We start from the raw sequence: 21,300 nt of genomic DNA on the forward strand, positions 1-21,300 counted from the left end.
TAATGAGTGATGATGGGGACCTTGAATAGGACTGGGAGCACCTGTGTACTCCCTCAATGACTCATTGTGTTGCTATAGACTTCCTATTGACAGGATATGGAAATGGAGCGTACTGTGCTTATTCACTATCCACTGGTCACACACTGGTTGAATCAACGTTGTTTCCACCTCATTTCAATGAAATGACGTTGAACCAACGTGGAATAGACGTTGAATTGACATCTGTGCCCAGTGGGTAGGGTCGGTCTGACCTAGGCGCTGCACTGATTATCTGATCTATAAATCAACCCAATTTGTAAACAAATGATAAATCCCTTTCATAGAGATTAATGTCAGTGAAACTGTGCAAAGCCTTTCTCTCTTGTGGACAGACGTTAACATAAAGTAGATGCAAGATTTTGGTTCTGGGTTGCCGAAATCATGCTCAGACCCACGTGAACCTACCTGGTGATATAAAGAACCCTTTTAAACGGCAGTGCTTTGCCATCCTCTACAGTATCAGTAAACCCTGTATAGGCTATAAAAAAGCCAGAAGGGAGCTGGCCTTTGAGCCCCAAGTGTCCAGCAGACAGTGTCTGGTGGGGTTGCGGCATTTCACTGAATGTCAGACTCCTCATGTACTGTGGATCTAGCTGCCCTCACGTTCCTGATGATGTGAGAGGAGTGACACGTGTTCCCTTGTCTCATCTCCCAAAGGTGACATGGCACAAACCCACACTGACCCATCCCACTGCTGGAAAGGGTAAACGCGTGGTGGGGTCAGTTCCACATGAAAAAATACACACAAGAAACCTGCACGTGCACCTGCACATACGCACACACACAGAAACGTGCACACACACACACACACACGCCCAGATAGGACAAACACCTGTAGAGGTCTTTGAAAAGGTGACATGTGAGTAATAATTTCAGGTGCTTGCTGGTGACTCATCCTACCACAGGGTCAGGGGTGACTTTGTGGTGTCACAGATGGGTGCATTTGGAGGGGGGACTGAAAAAAGAGGTGGTCTCAAAAACAAATCCAGATGCTCGTTGTTCAGTGCCTAAAGACATAAAAGCAGAGGTATTCTCGTATGTAGTGGCAACTTAAAAATATAAGGAACTGTTACTGTTGCGCTAAAACAAATCCTGCCCACTCAAAATCATTAGGTGCATAATCTCGGACACCAAGAACTACATTCTTGCATAATTGTGTCAGATATGTTACATGCATCTGTCCACGAGAGATTATTAGGTGCATGACATCTACATTAAACCATCACGTTTACATTTTTAGAAGTCAACATGGGTTTGCCAAGTATGCACATTGTGTATGAATGCTAGGTAAACATGATAAATTGGAAATAGAAAACAAATTGAGCAGGATAAAAAATATGAGACAATATTTATTTTGACTGTAACCAAGGAGCACTTGATGTTACATATTTTATACAGGTTTTGTTGCCCCCTTGTGGTAAAAATAAATGTGATTGGAAAAGATGGCAGCAAAAAATAGTATTGGAACTTTAACAACTCTGAAACTACACAACCAAACCATTCTCTCTAAGAAATTCTCCATCATATACACATATAGTTTTATCATTGGTGTAAAGTAACTAAGTAAAAATACTTTCAAGTCCTACTTAAGTATTTTATTTGGATTCTGTACTTGACCATTTTATTTTTTATAACTTTTACTTCACTACATTACTAAAGAAAATATGTACTTTTTACTCCCCTACATTTTCCCTGACACCCAAAAGTACTCGTTACATTTCGAATACTTAGCATGACAGGAAAATAGTCAAATTCACATACTTATCAAGTGAACGCGCAGTCATCACTACTGCCTCTAATCTGGCGGACTTCACTAAACACAAATGCTTTGTTTGTAAATTATGTCTGAGTGTTGGAGTGTGCCCCTGGCTATTGTTAAATAAAAAATAAATTGTGCTGTCTGGTTTGCTTAATATAAGGAATTTGAAATTATTTATAGCATTTACTTTTACTTTTGATACTTAAGCATATTTTAGCAATTACATTTACTTTTGATACCTAAGAATATTTAAAACCACATCATTTTAGACTTTACTCAAGTAGTATTTTAGTGGGTAGCTTTCACTTTTACTTGAGTCATTTTCTATTAAGGTATCTTTACTTTTACTCATTCAAAGTATGACAATTGGGTACTTTTTCCACCACTGAGTTTTATTAATAAAAAAGCATAATCAAACAAACGGCACTTGATCAGCAATACGGCAGTGTAGGCTTTTGTCCAATGATATCCGTTTATATATGAAGGTTTCAGTCCATTTGTGCCTTTGAAGGTTTCAAACATTTGTTGCGGAAAGGGACTTCAGGAGCTCTGTAATTGGTCTGGCCTTCGGAACTTGCTTTGAAGGAACACCCTGGGCACACAAAGTCCCTCCTTCTTATTGACCGTTTCTCGTAGCACGTACTCATTGGTTACACTCTCGAACCCCGCCCCTCTGAACAGGTCAGCTAAGAGCTCTGAAACACAGAAGGTTCAGATGAAAAATGTATAGATTGTACGGAGATTGTGACAGCCGGTTAAATGGCGTCCCTTGACAAGGCAAGAACAAGATGTATGTCAGGAGACATGCAGTATTATCATCAGGAGAGTTAGACTTGGAATACGGAGGAGGAATGGAGGGAAAAAGAGAGGCAGAGGAGGTCTAAGAGAGAGAGAGGGAGGAAGAGGGTGAGCTTGAGTCGGTTAAAAATGGCAGAAATAAGGGAGATGGTTTGTTAAAGGAGAATGGTAGAAAGTGTAAGCAGAGTGAGTTGAAGACAATAGGAGAAATGGAAGTGAATGAGGGCGAAGTATCGGAGGTGGTAGGTGTGGTGAAGTTCTCGGGGCCCGAGGCTTGCACCGAGGGTCAGGATAAAGATGAGTCTGTGACAGTAGGAGTGACGTTTTTGGAAAAAGTGGACCCTTGCCTTTTGGCTGATCCATTTGTGGTTTCAGGTTGGGTGAAAACAGAGTTGGGTGCTGTGGAATCGGTGAGGGTAACCAGAAGTGGTCTAGTGATAATTGTTTGTGTTTCTGCTGGTCAGAGGGAGCAGGAGCTCCGTGTTAAATGAATGGGGACAAGATATGTGAATTGTTTTGCTCTCAAGAAAAGGGAGCCATTGAAAGGAGTGATTACTGGGGTAGCGGTAAATGTGAAAGCTGACCAACTGAAGGAGAAGATTCCCGTGTTTGTGATGCTCGTCGTTTGGTGAGACGCAGACAGGTTGGAGTGAGTGGAGAAACAGTCGAGTCATTGTCTGTTCTTTTGAGTTTTGATGTTGAGTCTTTGCCCGACAAAGTGATATTAGGATATATAAGTTATCCTGTACGAGCTTTTGTGCTGAATACATTACATTGTTACAGGTGTCAAGCTTATGGGCATGTGGCAGCAGTGTGTAGGAGGGAGGTTCCTAGATGTGAGAAGTGTGCAGAAGGGCATAAGACCAAGGAATGTGTAGCATTGGGGAAAGCAGTGGTATGTGTTAAATGTAGGGGTGCCCATGCAAGAGAGGCAGGTTGAGGTTTCCAGGGTTAGAGTAGTGCAGAAGTTGTCATATGCTGAGGCAGTGAAGAAAGTAGAGGAAGATGGGTCAAGGGGGAGGGATCCTGAGAGGAGTGGTGTGAGTAGTAGACCTATACCAGTACAGAGGGATAAACCAACAAGTGATATACACTACCAGTCAAAAGTTTGGACACACCTACTCATTCAAGGGTTTTTCTTTATTTTTACATTACAGAATAATAGTGGACATCAAAACTACGAAATAACACATATGGAATCATGTAGTAACCAAAAAAGTGTTAAACAAATCAAAATGTATTTTATATTTCAGATTCTTCAAATAGCCACCCTTTGCCTTGATGACAGCTTTGCACACTCTTCGCATTCTCTCAACCAGCTTCATGAGGTAGTCACCTGGAATGCATTTCAAAAGTTAATTTGTGGAATTTAATTCCTTCTTAATGCGTTTGAGCCAATCAGTTGTGTTGTGACAAGGTAGGGGTGGTATACAGAAGATAGCCCTATTTGGTAAAAGACCAAGTCCCTATTATGGCAAGAACAGCTCAAATAAGCAAAGAGAAATGACAGTCCATCATTACTTTAACACATGAAAGTCAGTTAATACGGAACATTTCAAGAACCTTTAAAGATTCTTCAAGTGCACTCGCAAAAACCATCAAGCGCTATGATGAAACTGGCTCTCATGAGGACCGCCACAGGAATGGAAGACCCAGTGTTACCTCTGCTGCAGAGGATAAGTTCATTAGAGTTACCAGCCTCAGAAACTGCAGCCCAAATAAATGCATCACAGAGTTCAAGTCACAGACACATCTCAACATCAACTGTTCAGAGGGGACTGTGTGAATCAGGCCTTCATGGTCAAATTGCTGCAAAAAAAACACTACTAGAGGACACCAATAATAAGAAGAAACCTGCTTGGGTCAAGAAACACGAGCAATGGACATTAGACTGGTAGAAATGTGTCCTTTGGTCTGGAGTCCAAATTGGAGATTTTTGGTTCCAACCGCAGTGTCTTTGTGAGATGCGGTGTGGGTGAACGGATGATCGCCGCATGTGTAGTTCCCACCGTAAAGCATGGAGGAGGAGGTGTTATGGTGTGGGGGTGCTTTGCTGGTGACACTGACTGTGATTTATTTAGAATTCAAGGCACACTTAACCAGCATGGCTACCACAGCATTCTACAGCGATACGCCATCCCATCTGGTTTGGGCTTAGTGGGACTATTATTTGTTTTTCAACAGGACAATGACCCAACACACCTCCAGGCTGTGTAAGGGCTATTTTACCAAGAAGGAGAGTGATGGAGTCCTGCATCAGATGACCTGGCCTCCACTATTCTCCGACCTCAACCCAATTGAGATGGTTTGGGATGAGTCGGACCACAGAGTGAAGGAAAAGCAGCCAACAAGTGCTCAGCATATGTGGGAAAAGCATTCCTGGTTATGATGGTTGAGAGAATGCCAAGAGTGTGCAAAGTTGTCATCAAGGCAAAGAGTGGCTATTTGAAGAATCTCAAGTATAAAATATATTTTGATTTGTTTAACACTTTTTGGGTTAGTACATGATTCCATATGTGTTATTTCATAGTTTTGATGTCTTCACTATTATTATACAATGTATAAAATTGTATAAAATAAAGAAAAACCCTTGAATGAGTAGGTGTGTCCAAACTTTTGACTGGTACTGTATGTTTCAGTAAGATTGGATTTTTGGCATTTATAGCAATGGTTATCAACTCTACTGCAGGGATGGAACGTAAGTAGCAGAAAATAGAGGTTGTGGTGGCAGCTACGGAGAGGTATTTTGGTGTGCAAGACTTGACATCGGAAGAGTTACAGGGTGTGTTAAGTGGCGATGTCCGATCCTTTCAGGCTGTTGGCCTGAAGTAGGACAAAATAGATTTAAATAGTGGAGTATGATATTTTTTATTTATTTTTAATGTTTTGTGAGTGTAGTGTTAGATGATAGGGTATTAGTATTATTATTTTTTTGTATATTTAAAAAAAAAGAAAAGTATAAGGGAGTTAAACTCCAGTCTAGTAGGTGGCAGTAATGCAACATTTATTGGATGCCAACTGCCGTTAAACCTCATCGAAGAAGAAGAAAAATGTATAAACAGAGAAAGAGTCCCATAGAAGAGACCGACTGCTTACTGCTTGTGCGTTATGTGATGAGAGAAAGAAAGAAAGAAAGACAAAAAAGCTAAAAGAACTACTACGAGGGAAAATGTAGGAGAGGAAAGAGAAAGAGGAATGGACTGACCTTTGGAGAAGAAATAAGACCTGGTGCCGTCCTGCCTGACGTAGAAGTTCTCTCCCAGTTTGTTTCCGGCCTTAAACCTCATCATGGCGTGGTCATACAGGCCATAGTCCCTGAACAGAATGATGCCCCCTGGCTTCAGAACCTGACACAGAGAATGTCAATTCAGTCACGAGTTATTTTGAGGGTGTTTAAAGTGTTTACTGCAGTTTCATGCTTTTCCTCAGCCCTGTCTCACCCTGTAAATGTTGTCCAGAGCCTGCTGCATCTTGTCTGGGTGGATGGCTGAGAGGACGAATATGAGCGTGGCCACATCCACACTGCCCACTGGGACATTACCCCTCAGGTCATCTTTAGTCAGGTCACACTGGAACGCACTGCAGCGCTCAGTGCAGTACAGGGGGTGTTGCTGAGGACAAAGAGAAAATGACTCTGGACATCAGGGTTGTTTTGTTAAAAGTCTCACTAGCTCCGGGTCATTAGTGGTACATCTTCTTACCTTCACAAACTCCACAGCTCGTGGTGAGAAGTCACAGGCATAGACAAAGATGTTGAGGTCTTCCTCCAGTAGTGGGAAGATGCAGTTCCCAACCCCACAGCCAGCTTCAAGCAGGACCAGCCTCTGGGCTTCAAACTGAGAGAGAGAAACGTACCATATTGAGATGCACCCCTAGTTGGGAACCTAACAACATCCTACACCATCTTCTTACCTCAAGGCACACTTTCAGTTCTTCAAACTCTCTGGTGGTCCAATGCCTATCCTTGAAAAAGTTTGTAGTGTTCCTTTTGTAAAACAAGTCCCAGTTTTTCTGTGCCTCCTTTTCCAACTTCATCTGCTTGAAGTCAGACACCAAAGTCTGGTCACCTGTCAGTTTCTCCATCTCTTTCTCATTCAAAGTCCTGCCAGTAGATGTTTTGCTTTGGACTGGTTGGGTAAGACATGGCAATCTGTCTTTGGGTTCCTCTCCAGGGAGTACAACATTGGCTGTGTCGTCTTGCTTTGATAGTGCCATAACTTGCACTACTGTAGTTAACGGTAGTAGCTAATAGCAGAACTTCCTTGACATTCTCAAATCTATTATATTTCATCAATCCATATTAAATGATCCAGCTAATATTAATGGATGGTACTAACACATTGTAGTGATAGATAGACTGCTAATGAAAATGCACGAAATATTTCCACATACATTTTTAATGAACGCAAATGTTCCAGAAATGTTCTAAGATTTCTCGTGTGGCATGTAGTCTTCTTCGTCCGTGTGGGAACAGTGTTTGATTACGATGATTCCGGCCTGTTTATATCAGTCAGTAAAAACGTTGTACTTATTCGTGTGAGGTGAAATTATTATTATTATACTAATAGATAATAATACATTGTTACTAATTCTAAGGTACTAAATATGCTGATTTGTGGGTGTTTCTTTTGGAGTCAAACCAAGCAGGGTTTTCAGACCCTATCGGTGACATTTCAGCACTGGAACAAAACAGGGAAATAAGTGGTCATGTGGCGTATGGATTGTTTTGCTGAACAGCTTAGCTAGCTGCATAGCTAGCTTATCATTAAATGTTATAAAGCAGCATATTTTAAATACATGTGAATCTTAAACTTCCAGCAGAGTCATGAATGGGAGTACAAATCCGCTCTTGGACAAAGAAGAACATGTTTTGAAGCTCGGAGAGAGCTTTGAGAAGAGGCCAAAATCGTCATTTCACACCATCAGATGTTAGTAGCCAGACAATATTTTTAGTGATTAAGTATAAATGTGTAAATATGTTAAGTTTATTTTACTATACCCAACTTTAGTCACGCCTTTTGGTAAGTTAGATAATGTTAGCTAACTATCTTCGTCAGCTAGCTAACGTTAGCTAACAATATAGCTAGTTACTGTTAGTTAGCTAGCTTGATTACAAAAAACTAATGGGAATCAGGTACGTTACGAGCAAAAATATTGTAATCAGATTACAAATACTTTTGAAAAACTAAGTAGCGTAGCAAGGTGATTACTTTTAAATTCAGAAAGGATGTTTGCGAAAAAATACATTAACATCTTTCTATTTTCTCAATGACATTCAATTGAGTACTGAAAAAAGGCGCAAGTTTAAGGTTGTTCCACCTGAGCGAGTCTGACCACAAATCAGAGACCACTATGATGACACACCAAATGCGTTTAATGTGTCCTTTTTTACTTCTTCTAATTCCTCTTAAGGGGAAAGTAATCAGATTACGTTACTGAGTTTGGGTAATCCAAAAGTTAGGTTACTGATTACAATTTTGGACAGGTAACTAGTATTTCTGACTTTATAATTACCTTTCTCACTCTTTCACACTTGTAGATGATTTCAAACCAGCTTCAATTGACACAAGCTGCGAGGGAGAGTTGCAAGTCGGTAAAGGAGAGGAAGTCACCATCACATTACCTCACATTCCAGTAAGAGTGGGTGTTTTTTAGTCATTGTTACTCAGCTGTGGTCTTTTGCCTCTGCTGTACAATGACAAAAGTTAATTCTGATAACTCCACTGCAGAAAGATGAAAGCAAACTGTGTACTTGATCATGATACTTGTTCTTGTGCTGTTCTTAGGGCTCTACACCACCCATGACAGTATTCAAAGGGAATAAGCGGCCATATCAGAAAGACTGTGTTCTTATCATAAATCATGACACTGGGGAGTACATGCTGGAGAAGTTGAGCAGCAGTATCCAGGTCAAGAAAACCAGGTGAGGGGGTTAACCAAAACATTGTCTCAAAAATACATAGTAACAATTAACTTGTGAATTAAGAAATGTGTTTTGCAGATCATTTGTGACAGTAGATGTGCAGCTGTTGACTTGGTTTTTCAGAGCGGAGGGCAGCAGTAAGATCCAGGCCAGGATTGAGCAGCAGTCGGTGCGTGCCACTGCCCCCCAGCCTCCAGCGCAGTTCCGTGCCCCCACTAAGCCTGGTGCAGGGGCCAAGACCTCCCCCTCCCCTTCCAAGGACAACCCCTCCCCTGAGCCCCAGCTAGATGACATCAAGAGAGGTGAGCCTCTTCATGTTGCCACAACTTTTACCATGTGATCATTCTTGTTTCTCGATTGACTTTGACTGTGTACTGACTCTATTGCCTCTGTCGCCCCCTCCTGTCCTGGCACAGAGCTGCGAGCGGAGGTGGAGGTTATTGAACAGATGAGTAGCAGTAGCGGCAGCAGCTCATCTGACTCGGCCAGTGGCTCTGGTAGTGGGGACGACAGCTCCAGCAGTGATGGGGAGCATGACGCCCCTCATCCCCAACCTGTCCCACTCCCTCTCCCCCACATCCAGCCCTCCCCCAACCGTAACCCCATGGCCAACGGAGGAGCAGACAGGCAACCGGGCAGCAACCAGCTGATGAACACGCTCAGTGAGTACCAGGGCTGGTAGGGCCAGTGTAGCACTCTACTTTGGGGGGACTACTAATAATTTATCTCTCGATAGAGGTATGTAGGTGGTGGTTGCAATGTAGTAATGTGTGTTGTTTGTGTGTCCACAGGGAATGACCTCCAGTTGAGCGAGTCAGGCAGCGACAGTGATGACTGAACTGCCTCCAGTCTCTCTCCTGCTCACTCTCTCTACCTCTCATTATCACACCATCTTGCTCCCTTCTTTCTTCTCTTTGCCTGGTGCCATTTTTTCATTGCTGTGGTAACTGACCCAACTGTAAAACCTGGTTTTATTGTATTTTTTAAATCTCTGAGAAGCCGGCCAACCTGGAGATTTAATAGTGTATTTTTGATTAGCTGTATATTTTGATTTGTATTAAGAATATATATATATTAGAATGCATATACATATTTTCTGTAGTTAGAGCTCCTAGTTGTATCAACTTGTATCACAAGTCTTTGTTTTCTTGTTTCATCACAGGGGGAGGGGCTTATTTGGACTATATCACCCCCAGCCTCCCTATTTATCTGCAAATCAAAAGAAGGCACTGAAAGCATTTCACCCATTCCATGTTTTTATCAGTATCATGACACTTTCAAAATCAGTCTTTTAAGAGGCAAGGATACAGCTCACATTGATCTAAGCTATAGATGATACTAAAGGACATACTCATATTTTTTTACGTAGCATCAGATTCTAAAGTTTAAATTTACCACTTACTAAAGGTTTTAGCTGGAATATTGACCTGTTCTGGTGAACATCAGTAACAGGTAATGGTAGTAAATGAGCCTGGGTCAATGCTTTACATGTCAAAGCACTTTAGTTTAATTGTAATATCACTTTCAGTAGTTTCCACCTAAAATATTTTGCATTGCTTTTAACAGCACCTAACCAACACCCAGTACTTAGTTCACCATACCCTTTATCGCTGATCTACTATTTCCACATCTATCATTTGACTTTCTGATTCTGTCTCACTCAATAGCTAGGTTTCCATCCAATTGGTGACAGATTTTAATGCGAATGTTGTAAAATCCGTATAAAAACAATATGTGCATATTCCCACCAGAGATGTTTGCATCAAATTGACTTGTTGGGGATAACAGTATGTGCGTGATGACTTATTGCACATAAAAACAACTTTTGCGATTGAATTCCCATGTACCGAATAAAAAATACAAGTTAAATGGGTTTCCATCGCATTTTAAACTCTACTGAAGAAATGTTGCATTATATTGCAAATCTCTGGTGTTGGCACGTGCGCTCTAGCCAACAGCTCGCAGATAGGCAAGTCTACATGATGAGATTGTTATGGATAAGAGCGTGATTATTTTTTATTTGTCAAGCATCGATCACATTTATTGGAAAGGCGCATCAAGCTCATCACAGTGCACTTTCACCACCCTTCATTTATTTCATTTAGCCTAATAAACTGCATGCTTTCCCGAGTTGTAGTGGGAGGATCACGCAATATCATCACGTGACTCCAAATTTACTTCGATATGATAGTTATGTCAATATAAAGGCGTTTCCACCGTCTTTTTTCGCATAATTAAATTTACAGACACAAAAAGATCCCACCTTGTCTAGCGTATTTAGTTTAGTCGACATTTGGAAAGTTTACCGACAAATGTGCTGTTTCCATCAGGCCTGTAGTGGCATTTCTTTATCCGACATGAACCTTACTCGCATAAAAAGGTTGGACGGAAACGTGGTTACTGGGCCAACCATATATCACTGTCCCAAGTTCCCAATTATATATCACTGGCCTAGTGTCAGACCAGTGTAGACATTTTCAGACGTACCAAAGAAGCAAAACAAGACTCTGAACAAGTAGTGACACTGAACTTCTATTTTTACTTAGACATGAGTCTATTTTCATCAGACTTTGAGTTATTCATAAAATATAACCGCTGCAATAAATTGACCACTTGTTTTTTCATCAGTTCCATAGATTCAACTGATTTGGAGTGATAGCAGTCACATTGGATCACATCTTTTAATTTAGGAACTGTTGTGACAGTGAATATAATTTGATACTCTATATCATGTGCCCTATAACAAAACAATCCCTAGTCCAAAAGTCATAACAAATCGATAAAAAGGGTTAAAACAAATATCTTGATGTGTCCTCCATAGAGATGTGACATTGTGGTGTATCCCTGCCATAGTATCCCACTGGGCACATCACGTAATTTCAACGTGGAAATTTGGGTAATATTTGGTTGAGACATTGATCAATGAGATTTCAACCTTTATTCACCCACTGAAAGAGACAGCCAGAAGTTTGTTGAATTTCCATTGTGTTATCACTATGCTTTCAACCATTTAAAAGCACAACAAAGTTAAAATGGTAATACAATGTCAGATATTTTGTATTTATACAACAATTTAATGTGTTATCACTGTGCATACTCTAATAGCGCGACCAAATGACCTGGATTGCAGTTGAGATTACATTAAAAACACATAGTGCAAGTGATCAATGGTGTTCGACATTCTGCGCAGATTATTATAGCAATTGTGAAGATCTCCACAGACCTGCGGTGTTTGGATGCTATCTTGGGCATGCACGCTTTCTATTATTACATAAGAAGACATGTATAGTTACTGTAGGCTAGCTTCAAAATGTGGCCATGGTGTCACGACTTCAACCGAGGCTGACTCCCTTCCTTGTTTGGGCATGTTTCGGCGTTCGTCGTCACCAGTTTACTAGCTACTGCCGATCCCATTCTCATCACTCCACTTATCTTGTCTTGTCAATCACACACACCTGGTGCTCATTCCCCTAATTAGTATGTGTATACGTGTTCCCTCTGTTCCCCTTGTCTTTGTGAGTGATTGTTTCATTGTGAGAGCGAGTAGCTCGACTCTTCCATTTGTTATTGCTGGGTGCGTTTTATTTATGTAAACGGAATAAACTCTGGACTTCGGTGTTTTACCTCCTGCGCCGGACTCCTTCATTCACACCTCATCACACATGGATGTGTGTTACTCATTTTAAGGTTGAATAAATACTGTCACATTAGTTTGTAAGATAGCCTTAACTTTAGGCTATTTACTGTATTCCAAAAGGAAACCAAATATCAACATTTTAAAGGATATCTAATGCTTGGATGGTTTCATCTGAGCCACTTGCTTAATCCTATTCTTTAACTTTTATTTTTGGTTTAGTTAGAGGTGAATCCAACATATCATTTGTTAACCTGTGGACAAGTTAATAGGCTATTTACTGTATTGCAAAAGTTATATTGAATTGTGTTTGGTTGTCAACACAACCAAATATCAACATTTGAAGGAGATGTATCTTCTGATTGGATAGTTCCATCTGTTCCACTGACTTAGTCTGGCTTTAATTCCAGTTTGTCTACAAATTAATTATTGATATGTTGGATTCATGTCTCCAAGAATCAAAATGAAAGAATAGGATCAAATCAAAGTTGAAGTGCATTTAAGGTTCGATGTGGTTAGTCCTATTCTTTAACTTTTTTGGTTGAGATGGAGACCTGAATCCAACATATCAATAATTAATTTGTAGACAAACTGGAATTAAAGCCAGACTAAGTCAGTGGAACAGATGGAACTATCCAATCAGAAGATACATCTCCTTCAAATGTTGATATTTGGTTGCATTGACAACCAAACACAATTCAATATCCAGTTTGTCTACAAATTAATAATTGATATGTTGGATTTGTGTCTCCATCTCAACCAAAAATCTAAGTTAAAGAATAGGACTAAATCTAATCAAACTTTAAATGCACTTTACATAAACTTTGATTTAGTCCTATTCTTTAACTTAGTCCTATTCTATCTAGTCCTATTATAGTCAGTGACAAATATCAAAGCTAAGCAGGGCTGGGCTTGGTTAAAACCCTGAATGGGAGACCAAATGAATAGCTGTATATAGATCAACTCTCCAATAGGAGGTGCTGCCCAGCTTAAAGTTTTTTTCCTGATAGTGGATATGTCGTTGAAGATCTGACGTTGTTTCAAAGGTACAAATTCAACATATTTTATACAAGGTTTGTCTATGTTGAAAATTGGTTACATTGATGAAATTCCACCCTCAAAATAAGTTTACATTGATTACTTTTTTCAAATCCAATGTATTTTCCACGTAGATTCCATGTCACAATACATTGACAAATTTACGTTGAAACAACGTTGATTCAACCAGTTTGTGTGTTCATAAGGGGCTTAAATGGTATTTAACTGGTGCTGTTGTGTGTCTGGGACATCAATCAATCAATGGGTATATAAATGTTAATGTTTTGTTTTCACAGCAGTTTGATCCATGTACTTGGAATGCTAATGCTATTTCCAATGTGTGTCTCTCTGGCATCCAGTGTTATTTCTGACCCATACTGTTACTGTCCCAGTACAACCTCTCTTGACACATTTATCGAGGTGGTTGACTTCTTGCGTTTATCTCTAGTTTTTGAGATTTGAGGTGTATTATAGTGTGCACATGTATTTAAATTGAATAGATGCTTTCTGTAATGTAAATGTAATTAACTTTTTATGTGTTGACCTCACATCAGTCAACCAAAATAAAGGAAGAAAACTGTCAGAGATGAGTTTCATGAAAATTATATATTGCTGGTCTTAAATAATAACTTACAAAGTCAAGTGAAATGTACGTCTCGAGGAACACCTTCAGTTTGAGAATCAACACACAACAACCTGTACACACTGAGCATTTAAAAATACAGTACGTTTCTTCCCTGCGATGGCGCAACAACCAAGTCACATTTGGGCGTTTCTCTTCAAACAAGACACAATTATACAAACTAAACAACAAATACATAAATAGCTTTTTTCCCTTTAAATCATTTATAGCGAAATTAGATTTATGAATCTGGCTCTTGCTACAACATATCAATTGATCGATATATAAATTAACAATATCAACAACAAACAAATAACAATAATAATAATACAAAATGCTATCTGTTTTTATACAAATCTTGTTAGTTTACAGTATAAAAGAATCCTATGCAAGTGAAACCTGGGGGTTGTTCAATATATTCATCGTAGAGCTTATCCCTTATGCTGGCAGGGTGTACATGCTTGTTCAAGATGCATTGGTTGGTTTCCTGGTTTTGAATGTCTGTGTGCTGCAACAAAGTGAAACACTGAGGCCATATTGGCTCAACAGAGAGCCAGCCCCACCCTTTTCCTGAGGGTCCATAGCAGTCTGGATGGATGTCCCTTGAGTGTCCAGTAACTAATGAAGCATAGCCACAAAGGCTTTCCCAAAGAGCCTCCTCCCCTTTATCTAGAAGGGTGATGTTTCCCTCCAGATACCTATCCCATTTTAATGACAACATGGGCGCCATCCTGTGGAAACACAAAGGTATTGCTGGACGAGTAAGAGCAGCAGATAGCGGAGCTTCAAACCCCAGTCCGTGATGGCCGGTATCTATCTCTCTCAGAGTGGACGAGGCCTCTAGCTGACCCACCTCTCTTCTGAGATTCCCTTCAGTCCATCGTTGCCTGTCTGTTCATCCATCCATCACCCAACACTCACCCCCCATGTTCCCCTCACTCCCCCAGGTATGAACCCTGAGTGCCAGGCAGTGTTGGTTGTTTGGCCCTCTCTCGGCCCCCTTCCTCTGGGACACTAGGGTCACCGGCCAGGGCAGGCTGTGGGCTTGATGCAGCGGCCCTGGAACAGCACCAGGTTGGCTGGGCAGTGGCAGCCGGCCACGCAGGGCTTGTGGCAAGGCCCGATCTCGTTCCAGTTGTCACAGGTCTTGGTGCAGCCCGGGCCACAGGTGTCATACACCGCTCCGTGTTTACACTGGGTGGCTGAGAAGGTGGGAGGGAGAAGATGGGGTTGGTTTGACAGAATTGCATGAATGGATTTCAGAGATACATTCTGTTGAGCAAATTGAATGTGGGGGGAGTCCCCTGTTCCATGAAGTTTAGTGATAGGCTGTGTGTGCTGTCACTCACCCATGCAGGCAGCCTCTGGCTTCCAGTGGACGGGGGCTCCCTCCCTCTCACAGGCCCGGCTGTAGGCAATGAAGGACTCACAGTAACAGTTCTTATGCACCGGACACTCACACATGTCTGTTACACAGGACCTAGAGAGAGAGAGAGATAAGAAAAATAACTGTTGAATTAAATTAAATGGACTGGATTAAATGTATCTCCATACTAAGAGGGTTCCATGTTCGACACAACACTGGACATTCTATGCACATCGGAGATAATGAAATATCACGTTTGATATATGAATAACATGTCACAAGAGCGTTGTGTCAAATTATGCTCCCCAATGTTCCTGAGACACCCCAAGCACCACTGACCTGTAGAAGGAGGCAAAGTCCACCACCCGGTGACACTTTTGGAACTCCCAAGACTTGAGCTTCTGACACTCCCTGTGGGCGCGGAACTTCACCTTTACACTGCCGGGACAGAGGTACGAGGTGGGCCTCCTGAGGGGCTGGGCACAAACCTCGTTCCCGTCCACGCGCCACGACTCGGCAAACTCATCCACGACGAACTTGAAGAGGCCGTCGCTGCCCATGGTGTCATCCCGCTTGTGTCCATTGTAGTTCCCACAGAGGCCACAGAGACGACCGCGCAGGTGAGGAGCAGCCACCACCTCCACAAAGCTGTCCCCGTCCCACGTGATCTCCAGACCTGATGGAGGGGGAGGAGGGAGAAAGAAAGAGAGAGACAAAGTTATGCTTCAAAAAGGAGCTACAGTGTGCTTTAGCAGTGTTCTTTGGGTTCCAATTAAGTTAACATGCAGCCCGTCTAACCTGCGATGGTGGTGAGTTTGAGCAGGTATCCATCCAGGTCGATGTGGACCCCAGGGCCATGGTAGGGCAGGGCGATGCGTGTGCCGTTCCTCCTCACCGTCAGGTGCTGGTGCAGGCTGAGACTCAGCCCTCCTATCCTCAGCTCCACTGACTGGGTCCAGGAGTAGGAGCGGGTTCGCCTCGCATCGTTCCTCACCAGAACCGTGAAGCCAGAGTCGGCGCTGTTTCCACCCCCGCCGGAGGGGACACCACCACAGTCTTGAGTCAGAACATACTGGCAGGTTCCCTGGAAGTTAAACGTGCGCCCGTCGAAGGTGTTGTAGTGGGGGTCGCCGAATACGGTACACACGCCTGGCTCTGGAAGGAGTGATAGGAGGGAGAGAGAGAGGCAGGGAAGGAGGAGAAAGAGGGAGTGTGTTTAATTATGGGCATCAATTTGATCCATCTAGTTTTCCTGTATTTTGCATGAGAAATCTGCGATTAATACAACATGACTCAATTTCAATTTGAGAGAAGACCAAGAAAGAAACAACTGCCACAAAACTGCAAAATCCAACCCACAAAGGTGTGTGAGGACCCAGCAGAGGAAGAGGGGAGTAACTTACTCACTTTCAGTGCAAACCGGGCAGCAGCCTGTTCTGTTCAGGATCTTATTCTAGGAGAGACAGACAGACCGTTAGATACACAGACATAGAGAGAGATCAGTAGGCAGCCAGTCAGAGCGCAAGAGACAGACAGACAGTCAACTGGACACATTACATATTAATACCCACACACATAGACACAGACAAAACCAGTCAAACGTGGACAGTGAGACATTGATACAGACAATTGTTACTCTCTGCCTGGTGTGTGTGCAAGAGAGAGAGGGTGGGTGGGGAGGGTACGTTTCAACTTCCATCAGATGTGCACATTTGAGAACTCTATCCCCCTCAACCCCCACTTACCTTTGCCCCAGATCTGTTCTCTCTCCCAGATCCTCTCTCTCTCTCTCTCTCTCCCAGATCCTCACTCTCACTCACTCACTCACACACACACACACACACACACACACACACACACACACACACACACACACACACACACACACACAGATCCCACCCAACCCTCATCACAGTGCACAAAGGGCGCTCCCTCTTTGAAGCTCTGCCTTTGAGAGATGGAGAGATTGGCTTTCAGGGTCTAAATATATGGAAGCTCTTCTTCACTGTCACTCAAACATCACCCAGACAAAGACCTGACTGGAGACTGTATGTCTCCTATGGGACAGAGGGGCAGACATATGGGTGACTGCACTGTGACAGTGTGACAGGTGAACGCTACATGACCACCGGGAAGGTATGATGAGTGGATGTTGTGATACTGTATGACAGGTGACCGCTATGTGACCATATCTATATTGCAATTGACCGTTAGGTGACCGTGTCTCATTTGGCTGTTATGTGACTATTACGACAGATGACCATGACCCAGTGACCAAGACACAAACACAGATGGCCGTTAGGAGATATACTTCATGACTGTATGACAGGTGAACGCTGTGTGACCACTAGGAATCCATGACAAAGGCAGCCATATGTGACTGTCATTTTACTGTCTGACTGATGACCGTATGACAGTTCATTATGCTACTATTTGACCATTATCTGCTCCATAACCATATGGGTGTTGTGTATATGTGATGGTGGTGGGTTGCTAGCTTAAAAAAGAATGGCAATGAGCCTTTAATGTCGACTATATGAACGTATGAAAGAACAGATGACCACTACATTACCGTGCAACAAACAGCCGCTATGTGACCATAACAGGTGAGGCTATGTAACCATTGTAACCGTGTGAACGCTGGTCACTGACAGCATGAATAAGTAACTGACCATTTGGTCACTGGATTTCAAAGAATCTACTACATCATCCCAAGACAGGTGACCTCAACGCGACCGTATGACAGGTGACAGCCGTGCGAACTGGGACCGTTACTCAACCACTTGACAGCGGAAGGTATGGTTACTGTGGTAAGTTACCACAGTCGTGCCTTGGCCCACTCACACTGTTCTGGCCCAGGTGAATCGGTTCTGACTGCTCCTTACCGCTCCACCGCTAAATCAGCTTCCAGCCAGCTGCCTACAGTGACACCAACACGTCACGCATGTGGATTTAACGTGTGGCGGTTAGTCACAGATAGTAACTCTGGACGGTAGACAACCTCTGTCTGTCTGAGCGGGAAAGGGACCAGATGGATGGGGACGTGATGGTCGTGGTAGGTTGTTTATGTGATGAAGTGTGAAAGGGACTGTCTCATGTTGATGATTCAGTGAGAACAGAGGGACCACAGGGATATGTCCTATAGGTATAGGCAGTGTTCATAACATAGGGATAAATGCATGTAAATTGCAGGTGGGAAATTGTTTAAAGCTGAAATCTGCATACGGTAAAACAGAGCCACTGTCCGCCCCAGCGCATTTGTTATTGTTTTTATTTTGTTGATGAAACGGAGGGGAGGAGCATTCAGCATTGTGGTAAAAATAACTTGCAGTACATACTCTGCTGTTCTATCACGGGTGCAATGATTTGCAATGATGTCTGAGGGAAAAAAACGGTGTTTGTTGTTTGAAGTAACTACTTTGTTGTTGTAATATCGCAAACGGACATGGCAGTTTCACCAAGTACGGATTCCAGCGTTAAGGTGATAGGTAAAGTGAGTGAGCATATTTTTTAAGTATATTCTAATCGATGTCGTCATTCACATCACTTAATTGAACAATTCCTGGAATGAAAAAGGCGTGATACAAAAAGAGACAGTTTGTGATTGGGCCTTGAGCCTGTCACTCACCGAGGGGCAGCTGATGATTGGCACACACTGCTTTGGCTGGCACTCGATGGCCCCATTGATACAGGCACACAGGGTGCAGTTCACAGACGACCACATGTCTCCCTCCTAGAGCAGAGTAAGAAGCAGAGAGGGAACCAATCAACCACAACATCAATCAACTTATCAATCAAGTATTAATGTCTGTATAAATATGCATATAAATGTCAGAATAAGGACAGCTGCTGTGGATAGTATCAGTGTTGAATGTTGAGGCAATGGTAAGGTTCTATTTTTCGAAGTTGATATCAGGGATGCATCATTAGGGTGTTGTCCCACAGTGTCTCACCCGGTAGATCTTGTTCCTGACCCGGCAGTACTTCACTTCCGCTACCTTCACGAAGGACAGACACTCCTCACAGCACTGGTCACCATGGCAACTGCCAGGCCGAGAGCAGCGCTTCCTGCACACCACAGTGGAATTCTGGGAAGGTGGAGGGATACGAGGGAAGGTGAAGAAGTCAGTTATTGATGAACTTGGTAATCTTATTACTAATTAATAACTTGGTAATATGGCATATAAGAAGTTGAAGGTTGAGAGATACGAGGGAAGGAGAAGGGGTCAGTTATTGATGGTAACTTGGTGATATGGTACATACGTTGAATAGAGTTCTGGGGTCTGGTTCCCTGGTCAGTTCTTACCTTGCAGGTACAGCTGGTGCAGTTGTCGTGCTTGAAGGAGGTGCCGTTCTCATAGACCTCACTGTGGAACAGACAACTTCCCATCGACAGGTCAAACACTTTCCTCTGACCTGACGGAGAGACAGAGAAAGAAAAAAAGAGATCAGTTTGATGATAATTATTAGAACTGTTATGATGTTTTAATAAGGTGTAAATTTGAGATAAGTACTCTTTTTCATAAAATATGAATATGTTCTCCAGACTTCTATCTGAGAGTCCTATTAGGAATTTGATGAGAGTGGGGTGTTACCGAGGCACTTGGGACAGCACTGTCCGGGCTGAGTGTGGCTCAGGTGGGTGGGGCATGAGAGGACAGGACACACCTCCCTGATGCATAGGGTCCGCCCTCCCTGAAAGAACACAACATCGATGTTAGAACAATGCTGCATTAATCTTCTCTTATGCATTATTCAACTTATCTCCACCTAATGACCTTTTCCCTTATACAATATAATGTGTACCTTTGTCTGGACCTGTGAAACCTGGGTTGCCACCTATAACAGCTCACAAACACAGCTACTCTAGATGCCAGACAGTTGTCACAGTTCCCCCTGGCCCTGTAGCAGTGTGCCCTTATTAACGGCTGGTACAGGACATAGTGTACATTAGTCCCACTGAGGCGTTAATGTGTTTACAGACTCACCACAAGTTAATATGTTTACTCACTCACCTCCACTGTTTGTTTACTAAGGGGAGGAGGGGGGGACTTCAGAGGGGCCAAGACAAACTCATTTGGACCACAGAGGGGCCAGTCACTGTACTGTGGAGACTGAAGACATGCATGTCTATACAGTGTATACTCACAGTGCAGGTGCATTTAATACAGGGTTTTCCCTCTGGGTGAAACTCTTCCCTCTCTTTGTACAGACGGCCCTCGAAGATACAGCCTGGAACAAAAGAGACACAGAGGTTAACTTTATTATCTCACACACACACACACACACACACACACACATGCGCACACACACACACGAGTACACATTCACTCACTCTGGCACGTTGGACAGCACTTCTTGGGGTGAATCTTGGGGTTCTTGCAGTGGACGACACATTGCACTTCCGCTTCAGTTATGACACCTTCCTGTCAAAAGCAGGAAGCAATTAAAACAGTGATTTATTTATCATTATTCAAGCAAATTTCCTACGACATATTCCAAGCAGCATCCCTGTCCAGTCCTAGGCTACGTACGTCAGTGAATGTCCTATATTCCCAAATATTCTGCTCAATACCTCTCATTCCTGTATTAGACAAACTCGTCTCTCGGTTGCTTAGCGGTTTGAATCCTGTTTGAGTTACGTAAGGCATGTACTACATAAGCAAGATATTAGATAGGGACATACCATTCTGTATCTCACACATGCATGCATCTATTCTACACACTGGGACACCCCTGATCACTCACTGAAAATGTACCTGAATAAAATATCCTGAATCAGCAAGATATTCCATGAGAACCACCATTACCTGAAGCTCAGAAACACACACACACACACACACACACACACACACACAACACACACACCTCCCTTGCTGGGCAGACCTCATTAGTCTGCCATGTGTTTAGTTCAATAGAAGTGACATATATTCTGCATACACTAGGAGTGTGAGAACTAGGGACCATAACACGTTGTTTGTGTGTGAGGCCTGGATACTGGTTAGACCCCCCCCTCCCTTTCCCTGTGTGTGGGTATCTTGGGGATGGAGTAATCGAGTGGTGTGGGGAGCTCTGCTTTTTTTGCACGCAAGCCTTCAACACGCATACTAACACATAGCCT

General features: G+C 42.7%; 3 protein-coding genes across 3 annotated transcripts; 1 reads left to right on the forward strand and 2 right to left on the reverse strand.

Moving 5' to 3' along the window:
* Nucleotides 1-2,177: 2,177 nt before the first annotated feature.
* Nucleotides 2,178-7,060, reverse strand: LOC311116555 (tRNA N(3)-cytidine methyltransferase METTL6-like). The gene is made up of 5 exons (XM_084157428.1): nt 6,509-7,060; nt 6,298-6,432; nt 6,037-6,207; nt 5,802-5,943; nt 2,178-2,493 (listed from the first exon to the last, which is right to left on the reverse strand). Exons 1-5 carry the CDS (start codon nt 6,809-6,811, stop codon nt 2,339-2,341), a joined length of 906 nt encoding a protein of 301 aa, XP_084013554.1. The 5' UTR covers nt 6,812-7,060; the 3' UTR covers nt 2,178-2,338.
* A 214-nt stretch (nt 7,061-7,274) lies between these two features.
* Nucleotides 7,275-10,769, forward strand: LOC311116544 (ELL-associated factor 1-like). Its single transcript, XM_084157427.1, has 6 exons — nt 7,275-7,524; nt 8,136-8,230; nt 8,383-8,519; nt 8,643-8,821; nt 8,936-9,181; nt 9,311-10,769. Exons 1-6 carry the CDS (start codon nt 7,422-7,424, stop codon nt 9,355-9,357), a joined length of 807 nt encoding a protein of 268 aa, XP_084013553.1. The 5' UTR covers nt 7,275-7,421; the 3' UTR covers nt 9,358-10,769.
* A 2,937-nt stretch (nt 10,770-13,706) lies between these two features.
* LOC311108383 (BMP-binding endothelial regulator protein-like) lies at nt 13,707-20,892 on the reverse strand (the record flags this gene model as incomplete). Its single annotated transcript, XM_084151017.1, has 12 exons — nt 13,707-15,015; nt 15,163-15,293; nt 15,519-15,855; nt 15,978-16,334; nt 16,587-16,632; nt 18,808-18,912; nt 19,133-19,267; nt 19,486-19,595; nt 19,775-19,874; nt 20,329-20,411; nt 20,515-20,605; nt 20,881-20,892. 12 exons carry the CDS (start codon nt 20,890-20,892, stop codon nt 14,834-14,836), a joined length of 1,689 nt encoding a protein of 562 aa, XP_084007143.1. The 3' UTR covers nt 13,707-14,833.
* Nucleotides 20,893-21,300: the final 408 nt, after the last annotated feature.

Source organism: Coregonus lavaretus (assembly GCF_964263955.1).
Source record: "Coregonus lavaretus genome assembly, chromosome: 3".
Classification (NCBI taxonomy): domain Eukaryota; kingdom Metazoa; phylum Chordata; class Actinopteri; order Salmoniformes; family Salmonidae; genus Coregonus; species Coregonus lavaretus.